A 10957-nucleotide genomic window follows, 5' to 3' on the forward strand; every position below is an offset into this window, starting at 1 on the left:
TTAACCAAAAGTCTTATCTTATTATAGACTGTGTTCATTCCATAACTATCATTTAGTCTTTGGTTTATTTCAGCCCTTGCATGTAAATCTAGCTTTTCTTATTTGCAGACTTTACTTTCTTAATAAACAATGCTGTCCTCACATTGGATGTCACAAAATGCTTTAAAACAAATTATTTGTCTTAGTCCTTAGAATAAAAGTAGGGTTCCAGTTCTTAAAATAATATCTGTTTTTACAGTAAAAACAGTGATAAAGTATTGTCTAATTATTTAACTTTAAAATATGGCAATAAGTAGTGGGAGAGCTGTGATTGCTAGACCTGATGCAGTATTGGAATGATTGTTTCTTTATTTCAGTTCAGAATACTGTCCTTCCTAGTAGTTGAGGGAGTGTTTTAAGTAAGAAGACAATCTTTCTCTTGTTTTCATACTATGATGGAAGCTTAGCCTCTGTGTAACCAGGAACACAGGATTCATGACATGAGTAAGAAAGCTAGATAGAGGAATCCTGAATATAGTAGTTATATAGCCTGAATATAGACTAGTAGTTATAGCAGTCATCTTGGGAAAGGACAGAACTGAGCTACTGGCTGTCAAATTTAGGCATAATTGGATTTTTGAGAAGCTGTCTTCTAGAACTTGCTCAGAATAGTCATTTTTATTGTACCTATTACTTACCTGGTAATTAGAGTGGAATGCAGAAGTCCATATGTAAGCATAGGTGCCTCAGTGCTCAGGAAGCTCCAGGGAATCCGAAGACTTCTTAGATGATCAGGTGTAGGGTGACATGTTTAGACTTCTGTGTTGAAATAACATTCACTTATGTAAGTGAATATGGCCTCTTGAATTCAGCTGAAACTGAGACCCACCTTGAAATCGTATTTCTCACAAGTTTGTATGCTAAGTAGTGACTAACTACTTAGTAGTTTTGTAAATATGGGTGTTACCTGTCATCACTTTACAATCAATTTTTCTTTTTTTTTTAATACTAGAAAATAAACTATCCATTTCCACTAATGATTTTTGCCATCCTTTAGTTAGGTATGTTACTTGTTCCTTGTCCTATTTACTTTAGTTTTCTTTGCATAATGCCTTTGCGTAATGCCATATTTTTTCTTTGAAATTCTATTTTGGAAAAAGGCTATAGAAACATATACACTGGTGGAAACAGCAGATGATGGTAATCACTTGCTTTTTACTCTTTGTTACATGAATTTGTATGTTACCTGTTTACATTCTACCAACTTTGGTACAGCAGTGTTATCTTTGGAGTTTATGTTAATAAAATATAAGTAATACTGCTTACATGCAATTATACAAGCAATGCAGAATCATCTAAGATTTCTAAATCTACTTTCTTTTTCTTGATAGAATTTAATAAAACATCTTCCAGAGCAAGAACAACTGAATGCATTGTCAAAGTTCAAGAATGAGTACAATAATTTGTCTGAGCCAGAGCAGTTTGGAGTTGTGGTGAGTTCTACTATTGTTTCTTTTCTTGCCTGAAAAACAATTTTAATCTACTAATATAGAAGCATTACCAGCTTCTTCTTCCTAAATGTGAAGAGGTTGCATATTAAGAGCAGACTGTAGTTGCTGCCTTTTAATTGGACTTTCAGGGGAGATACCCATGGAAGTGGAAGGCCCAATTGTTATGTCCTCTTTTGTTAAGAATGTAATTGAGTTAAGACTAAACAAACAGAAAATAAATATTTTCTGTGGCATTGGGAGATAAGGAGCCATTTTTGGATTTCCATACTTAAAATTGTTTGACTTGACCTTTATTTGCATTGATAAATCATTATCAATGACATTATCCTTACGAGTCAAATTTTCTGCGTTTTGTGGTTTTCAATGTGATGAGCAGCCAAGCTCCTTTGTGCTTCTCTTACTCTTCACTCGTAAAAGAACAGGGAGAGTAAGTACAACGAAAAGAAAGGTTACAGGTTGAGATAAAGAGAAAAAGATCACTCATCATTTACCACCATGAGCAAAACAAGGTAGAGAGATTAATGTTATTTATTGCCAACAGACAGACTAGAGTAGTGGGAACTATAAGCAAACTTCCCCCCATCCAATTTCTTCTAACTCTTCTCCCTGGGTGCTGCAGGGGAATGGGAAGTGATGGGAAATGGATGCTGTGGTCAATCCAGAATGCTTTATCTCTGCTGTTCCTTCCTCTCTACCCTTCTCCAGCATGGGTTTCTTTCAATGAGATGCTGTCCTTCCCGAACTAGACTGATGTGGGCTTCCCATAGACTGTAGCTCTTCAAGAACTGCTGCAACATGGGTCTGTACCATGGGGGTTGTGCAGTACATCAGGAATGGACTTCTCAATCATGGATCCCGTTGGGACTGCAATTTTTGTCAGACCGACTCCATGGGCTGCAGCTCTGGCCTGGGGCCTGCTCCTGTGGGAGCTCTCCAATCCTCTTTCAGGCCACATCTACCTTCTGCACTGTGGGCTGCTGTTGTACAGAAATTTTTTCCTTTCTCAGTAGCTCCGCCCTGGCCAGTGATGCATTCCTTTTGGAACTGGCTGGAGCTGGCTCCGATCTTACATGGGGCAGCTTCTGGGCTGTTCTCAAACACGCTAATCTCTGCAGCACCTCCTCCTGCCCTGCTCCCAAGCCTTCCCATGTAAACTTGATACACATTGATGTTTTTTGTTTCTGTTCTCCATGTAAACGAGAATAAAATACCATCGATATCTTCATGTTAAACTATTCTGCATCCTTCCTCCTATATTTTATAGTATGTGCAATCAAGAATTATTAGTCACTTTTTCCATTCCCAGTGGGAAGATGTGTTTATAACATCTCCCACACTAACAAGAAAAGGAAACATTGTTGGTTCATGGTTGGTGGTTGATAAATATAGTTTTGGAATACCATATATATAGCCCATAATTCATAAATTTTACAGATTTTGTCCTAACAAATACAGCGCAAGGCTGTTTCTTTTCCCGGATGCATACATCCATATAGGTCTCTGATTTTCCTTGTCCATTTGTAATGTTTCAAGCTAAAATGATCACTGTCAGCTTCATCCAGGAGGATTTCAATGAGAAGTATTACTTTTAGATGTATCTCTGCATTTGGGAAAAGGAGTATCATGTCATAACAATAGATACTTTTTGTTGGCAGTTAACTGTGCGAATATCAACTATTTGTACTTAGATTTTAGAACATCTGGAGTACAGGTACATTGTGGATTCCCTAAACTCCTTTTTGACCTGGAATAATAATCTTCATGTTAAGAAAAACAATATAATTAGAAGCCAGACATACCAAGTTTGGTTTGGATTCTCAAACTGAAAATTTAAGTAATATCTGAGATCAGTGAAATTTCTGTATCCATATAAATTGTGATGGTAGAGGCTCATTTGATGTAAATTTTGCAATATTTGCAGAGGAGTTGATTCATGACAAAATGGAGGGCAAAATGTTATTAGAGTGACAATGATACAGGAAAAAAATAAATAACAAAACACTCTTTCACTTTTAAGCATGCCATTGTCTTTTTGCATGAATCTGACCCATGTAAACATTGAGATGACACACTAATGAGCATCATAGGCCAAAAGAAGGAAGCTAATAATGGGATATGTTAGAAGGACATTTTCTAGCTCAGTTTTTTTTTTGTTTTTGTGCCTCAGAAGTTAAGTCTTTCTGTGCTGGTCAGAATTGCACCCTTGACGTGTGGAAATCAAACTCTATAGCCAGATTAAGGATATAGAGCAGATAAGTTTATTTCAGTAGTGCACATACGCTGGGTGCAAGGGGGATAGGTCCACCTAACTTGCACACCGTCAGGAAAAAGCAGATATAGGCTGAACTAATACATAATCAGTAGTTTTCCAGGAATTTGGACACATATTCATTACATTCCCGAGAGTCCATTAGCATGCAGACTCTCTGCCCTTGCGTGTGCGTAGTGGGTCGTGGGATGAAGATTCATAGTCTTCCTTGTGAAGGCTCCTGGTCGTCCTCGCTGCAGAGTTCTGACATGTGGGAGGGGCAGCTCCCAAACCAGTTTTTGCTTGCCCTATGGACATCTAATCCCCTCTCTGCCAGACGTCCTCAGGCTGTTCTCAAACTCTTTTCTGTATGGCCTTCATCCCCCTCATTGTCCCAGACCCAATGTCTGTAATCCCCATTCTTCAAACAACCTCTACATATTTGCTTCTGTGAACTATCTCTAAATATCCCTATCCCCAGTCCCTGTGATGCACTTTTCTCATCTTTTACTGTGGGGCCTATCTCTTGTCCTTCACCCTCTTTCTGTAAACATTTCTTTTTTTTAATGTTTAAATTTTATGTAAACATGAAACTTTACTTTTTCTTAATAGATGTAGACATATTGTATGTTGTATATATATAAAGAACTAGCATCTGTTCTAGAATTCAGCTCGCTAAATGCTTCACTTTTGCTCAGTACTAAAAGTACATGGCTTCCTTTAAATTTGATATTAGAAAATTGAAAGAGTAGGCTGATTATGTAGCAGAGAAGTTCATACATATCAATCTTACTGAGAGAAATTCAAATGTCCTTTGCTGGAGCATGATGCTCCTCTCTGATAACCTTGTTTCAAACCACGTCTGCCAGGATGATAGAGATAAGTCCGCATCTAAACTTGAGCAGATTTAAGTCTTACAAATTATGGCAAAATGCTAGTAGAGATGGATTTGTACCAGTGAATTTAACTATAAATTGAGCTGGCTAAGGTATAAACATCTGTTCGACCATGCCAAATAATTCCAACAGTAATATATTTGTAATGGATTTGTTGAAGAAACAGGACAATGACATGCTAGTTTGTACATTTTAATTGAATTAGTAAAATTAAAAGGTCAGTAGCAAATGTTTTCCCCATTTTTATCAAGAATAACTATTGATTTTAAAAAAGAAAAAAAAGACATTTAAAAGTTAATTCCACATAGATTAAAGCTTGATTGCCTTTTTTTTTAATCTTTCAACCTAAGCCTACTGAGAAGTCTGCCTTTTGTTCTTTAAACATTCCAAATTTACTACAGTTAGGCATACTGACAGCAGTAGTAAATCTGAAATTTACAGTGAGTTAGTGTTTTCCAAGTGATCAGGAGACTCTGCATCAATTCTTATGGTTACCTGTCAGCATGAAAAGAGGACACAGCATACTGGAGGAAAAAGCATGTTTAGTTTGCAATTTTTACTGTCATTAGAACAAAATAAATAACAAGAGCTTTTTTGCATTTTAAAGACTAATCTGTAGTTTTAGTTGGTTCTGAAGGTCTCCTGTATTATTGGAGTATTTATCAGAAATTATTTTAATACCATGTTATTTTCTCTGCGGTGCTAAGAGTGTCCACACTGTTGTACAACTATGCAGTTGGCTATCATGAACGGTTTTGTCTAAAATGGTACTTTAGCTGACAAGCTAAAACACGTCTGATTAATTATCAGTGAACCTTTCTGGTATCAAGATAGATCATCAGTAAGATCCAACTGTCTTCTACTTGTGTTTCTGAAAGGTGAATGTGCTCTTATATGTTTTGTTACGTAGTTCAGTAGCACTAGTCCCCTTCCAACACTAGCTATTTGAGGGTTTTTTGCAAACGGATGTATTTTGAAATGCTCCTGCAAGTTAATTCACTTTTTTTTTTTAAGTTTTAAAGCAATCATTAATATAATTGCAGTGGGCAATTGCTTTCTTTTTGAAATGCGCTTATATTCAAGTATGAATAAATTTGAAATGATCTGCTGCAAGACAAGACACTGATTGATTTGTACTGGTTGACAAAATGCAGTATTATTGTTAGACATTTTTAACTGTTGTTACTTAGATCTACCAAATGTTTTCTCAGTCCCATCTAATGGGAAGAGCTAGCACAGTAGACTTATAGGTCAAGTTTTCTTGCATTTGTTTGTGGATTTTCTGTTTTGAGTGAACAACCAGATACTCCCATTGAAGAATGCTAGTGTTTACTTCCCCTAGTTTTGCACAGAAACAAAAGAAGATTATTAGGCACAATTTTTCTAGTGTGCCACCTTCTGCACATCTCCTGAAGCTTACTTCAGAGGTCAAGCTACAAAAAATACTTTTGGATATGTTACTTTTTTCACACCTTAGAATGGTATCTTACACATTTGATTTTTATCATCAAGAGTCTCTAATCTACATCAAGCTCCCTTATATCTTTTATTTTGTCTGGGGAGCAGGCTGAGAACTCATTCGTTTCTTTAAGAACCGCTGTTGACACAAAGATAAATTGTTACACTTCATTTTTTGTTATTCTTTTCGAGCAAGGAGAATTATAAATGAAATAGAATACTTCCAATTTTATCTTTTATGTGAGCAGAGTCTTGTAGTTATATTTCTGAAAATTCAGATATGACATGTTAATTTATTCAAGGGAGAGACTAAACCACATGCTTCTCAAAGAGCAGTCTAAATAGTGAATGAACTGATAATTACTACTTGTGTGATAATAAAATTTTTATAATGCAAACCCTCTTTTATCCTCCTGACCTTGAATACAAAGTAAAGATTTGTTACTCTGAAAGAAACAGCTTGACACTTACTAAGATTCTGGCATGTTATGATTGTTAAAGTATTGTGAGTTTTATTTCAACTTGAGTTAATTAACTTCTGTTGTTGGCTTAATGACGTTGAGGGCATGACTCTAAGCAGTTCAGGTTCTTCTTTATTTTTCTTTTTTTGTGCGTGTGTGGTAACTCTATGGGTCGCTTTTGTGATTTCTACAATTACCCTCTTCTTTTTAAGTTGTTTTGCACTTTTATGTTTTCTGTTCATTCAGCAGTAAGTGTAAAATAAATCCTTTACTACCCTTATCTTCTCTTCCAGACTGTAGGTTTTCTTTAGATAAACTACTTTATTTTTCTGTGTGTTCCTTCACGTGCTTCAGACTGCTGTTTCAGAACATAGATATTATCACATATTACTGTGGAGGTTTTTAGAGGTCTTTTTTTTTAATTATTTTATTTTTTACTTGTACACTTTCATGAACTATTTCATGAAAACTCTGTTAAATCTGTTCATTTATTAAGTGCTTTAACTTAGCTTTACAGTGTTATCTTAAGCTGATTTTGAATGCTGTATTTCAATTATCAAGTGCTTCATAAAGGAGGGTTGTGCTTGCCAAAATGTAAATGTTTAATTGCATTTAGTTTTACTGTAGTTCATATTTTGTACTGGGTTTGCTCAGTGTGACTAATTTTCTTGGAGGTTTCATTAATTCTGATTACTGGGTAATTTATTCTGTAAAACTTGATAATGGTGAGGTCTGGGTTTTGTGTTTGAAAATAAGTACTTGTATGAGTAGTCACGTAGTACACTTTTGAGACGAAACCTGTCTGAGAGGGATGTTATTTCAGCTATTTGGTCACCTATGTGGTTGGCTCTTTTCTGTTATTATTTTTTTATTTTTATTTTTTCCTTTTTGATGCAGTACCCAATGACAGAATAAGTATTTCATTGCTTTAGGACTTAAAACATGTAGTGGCGTTGACTTGTTTTGCAGATACTTCTTCTCTTCTGAGAAGTTAACAGTAATTTTTTTTTTTCCTAATTTTGGACGTAATCAAGTAGACAGTGTTTAACGAGACTGCTTTTTAGTAATATCAATCTTGAGTTTTCAGTTAAATTGATTCAATAGTTACTAGTTAGCTTTATTACTTGTGACTTGGGGAGCGCTAATGGGATTAGCTGAACTGCATCTACACAGTGCACGCAGCATGGGCAACAAACAAGAAGAGTTGGAAGCTATTGTGCAGCAGGCTAACTATGACCTAGTTGTCATTACGGAAACATGGTGGGACCGCTCCCATGACTGGAGTGCTGCAATGGCTGGCTACAAACTCTTCAGGAAGGATAGGCAAGGAAGGAGGTGTGGCAGTTTGACTCTGCGTTAGAGAGTGCTTTGATGCTATTGAGCTTGTGGCTGGGGATGATAAGGTTGAATCCCTATGGGTAAAGATCCTGGTGGGCATCTGCCGCAGACCACCAAACCAGGATGAAGAGATAGATGAGGAGTTCTACGAGCGGCTGGCGGAAGCTGCGCGATCGCCAGCCCTTGTCCTCATGGGGGACTTCAACTTCCCCGACATATGCTGGGAATACAACACAGAGCAGAAGAAGCAGTTTAGGAGGTTTCTGGAGTGTATGGAGGATAACTGTCTGATGCAGCTGGTGAGAGAGCCTATCAGAGGAGCTGCCCCGCTAGACCTGCTGTTCACAAACAGAGGAAGCCTGGTGGGAGATGTGGAGGCTGTCTTGGGCAGAGTGACTATGAAATGGTAGAGTTCTTGATTCTTGGTGGAGCCAGGAGGGGGAACAGCAAAACTGCTTCCTTGGACTTCTGGAGGGCAAACTTTGAATTATTCAGAAGGCTAGTAGGGGGAATTCCCTGGGTTTCAGTCTTAAAGAGTAAAGGGGTCCAAGATGGCTGGTCGCTCTTCAAGAAGGAAGTCATAAAGGTGCAAAAGCTGGCTGTGCCCCTGAGCCATAAAATGAGCCAGCGGGGAAGAAGACCGGTGTGAATGAGTAGGGAGCTATTCTTGAGGCTTGTGGAGAAAGAGAATCTACCTCCTGTGGAAGAAGGGATGGGCGACTCAGAAAGAGTACAGAGAATTTGTTAAGGTGTGCAGAGAGAAAATCAGAAAGGCAAAAGCCCAGCTTGATCTCAACCTGACTGCTGGGGTAAAAAGTAACAAGAAACTCTCTTACAAATACATCAACAGTAAGAGGAGGACTAAGGAGAATCTCCATTATTTACTGGGTGAGGCTGGGAATGTGACCACTGAGGATAAGGAAAAGGCAGAGGTTCTGAATGCCTTCTTTACATCTGTCTTTAAAGGTCACACCTGTTATCCTCAGGGTACTCCGCTCTCTGACCTGGTAGTCTCAGCTGGGGTGCAGACTGAACCCCCCACGATTAAGGAGGACAGTCAGAGACCTACTACTCCAGCTGGACTGAGCTTGACTGTCCATAGGGCCGGAGGAGATTCACCCGAAAGTGCTAAGGGAACTGTTGGAGGTGATAGCCGAACTGCTTGCCATTATCTATCAGCACTCCTTGTTGACTGGTGAGGTCCCAGAAGACTGGAGACTTGCCAGTGTGACTCCTATCTACAATAAGGGTTGTAAGGAGGATCCTGGGAACTACAGGCCTGTTAGCCTGACCTCGGTGCCAGGGAAGGTTATGGAGCAGATTGTCTTGAGTGAGATCAAGCGGCATGTGCAGGACAACTGGAGGATCAGGCCTAGCCAGCATGGGTTCACGGAAGGGCAGGTCCTGCTTGACCAACCTGATTTCCTTCTAAGATATAGTGACCCGTCGGGTAGACGAGGGAAAGGCTGTTGATGTGGTCTACCTAGACTTCAGCAAACAAACCCTTTGACACTGTCTCCAAAAGTATTCTCCTGCAGAAGCTGGCAGCAATGGCTTGGACGGGTATACACTTTTGGCTGGATAAAGAACTGGTTGGAAGGCTGGACCCAGATAGTGGTAGTGAATGGAGCTAAATCCAGCTGGCGGCTGGTCACAAGTGGTCTTCCCCAGGAGTCAGTGCTGGGGCCTGTCCTCTTCAATATCTTTACTGATGACCTGGATGAGGGCATTGAGTACACCCTCAGTAAGTTTGCAGGTGACAGCAAGTTGGCAGAAAGTGTCGATCTGCCTGGGAGTAGGGAGGCCCCACAGAGGGACCTGGGTAGGCTGGATCGCTGGTCTGAGGCCAATGGTATGAAGTTCAAGAAGGCCAAGTGCCAGGTCCTGCACTTTGGCCACAACAACCCCAGGTGATGCTACAGACTTGGGGCAGATTGGCTGGAAGACTGTGTAGAGGAAATGGACCTGGGGGTATTGATTGATGCTCAGCTGAACATAAGCCAGCAGTGTGCCCAGGTGGCCAAGAAGGCCAATGGCATCCTGGCTTGCATCAGAAACTGTTGCCAACACGAACAGGGAAGTGATTGTCCCTCTGTACTCAGCTTTGGGGAGGGCACACCTCGAGACACAGTTTTGGGCCCCTCACTGCAAGAAAAACATTAAGGCCCTGAAGTGTGTTCAGAGAATGGCAACAAAGCTGGTGTGGGTCTGGAGCACAGGTTTATGAGGAGCAGCTGAAAGAGCTGGGATTATTCAGTCTGGAGAAGAGGAGGCTCAAGGGAGACCTTTTTGCTCTCTATAACTACCTGAAGAGAGAGGCTGGAGTGAGCTGGAGGTTGTGTGTAACTAGTGGTAGGACTAGAGGGAATGGCTTCAAGCTGCGCCAGGGGAGATTCAGGCTGGACGTTAGGAAAGAGTATTTTTCTGAAAGAGTGGTCAGGCACTGGAATGGGCTGCCCAGGGAGGAGGTGGAGTCACGGCCCCTGGAAGTGTTCAAGGAACGTTTGGATGTTGTGTTGAGGGACATGGTTAGTGAGTATTGTTGGTGATAGGTGGATGGTTGGACTGGATGATCTTGTAGGTCTTTTCCAACCTTGGTGATTCTGTGATTCTGTGACTGATAATTTAACTGCACTCATCTGCCTAATGGACTTCCATTGACAGACTATTGCCATACCACCATTCACGTCTTGTTGCTGAGTATAGGTGTGTGTCTGGCTTTCTTCTGTAACAAAATCCAGCGTGTGTACCATTAGCAGGGATACTTTGCAGTTCAGAAATCCTTCTCCAGAGACTTTTAATTTTATGTAGTTTTATATCTCCCTACAAGATTTTATTATATCCAAAGGTTACCATATAAACTGTGTTTGTTTTAATCTTTTGCACAAGGGATGATAATGATGCTGAACAAATGAGCTACTTAGCTAAAAATTATTAGGCATAAAAAGAAACTGAGTTCTTGAAGTGTACCGCTTAATTATCTTCCCACCGCATAAGCAGTGGAGGCAGTGGAGGTTTTTTTGGTCATCACAGTCAATAAGGGACTCAAACTACAGGCTAGGTTTT

At 39.6% G+C, this 10957-nt stretch overlaps 1 protein-coding gene across 4 annotated transcripts in view; it reads left to right on the forward strand.

The window, feature by feature from the left end:
- Positions 1–10957, forward strand: part of DIAPH3 (diaphanous related formin 3) — a 234604-nt gene that overhangs the window by 96883 nt on the left and 126764 nt on the right. For all 4 annotated transcript variants that reach the window (XM_010728753.3, XM_010728755.3, XM_031557836.1 and 1 more), the window contains one exon: positions 1371–1472. In XM_010728753.3, the coding sequence (XP_010727055.1) occupies positions 1371–1472 (102 nt within the window). The remainder of the gene's footprint in view (positions 1–1370; positions 1473–10957) is intronic.

This window comes from Meleagris gallopavo, chromosome 1, assembly GCF_000146605.3.
Source record: "Meleagris gallopavo isolate NT-WF06-2002-E0010 breed Aviagen turkey brand Nicholas breeding stock chromosome 1, Turkey_5.1, whole genome shotgun sequence".
NCBI lineage: Eukaryota > Metazoa > Chordata > Aves > Galliformes > Phasianidae > Meleagris > Meleagris gallopavo.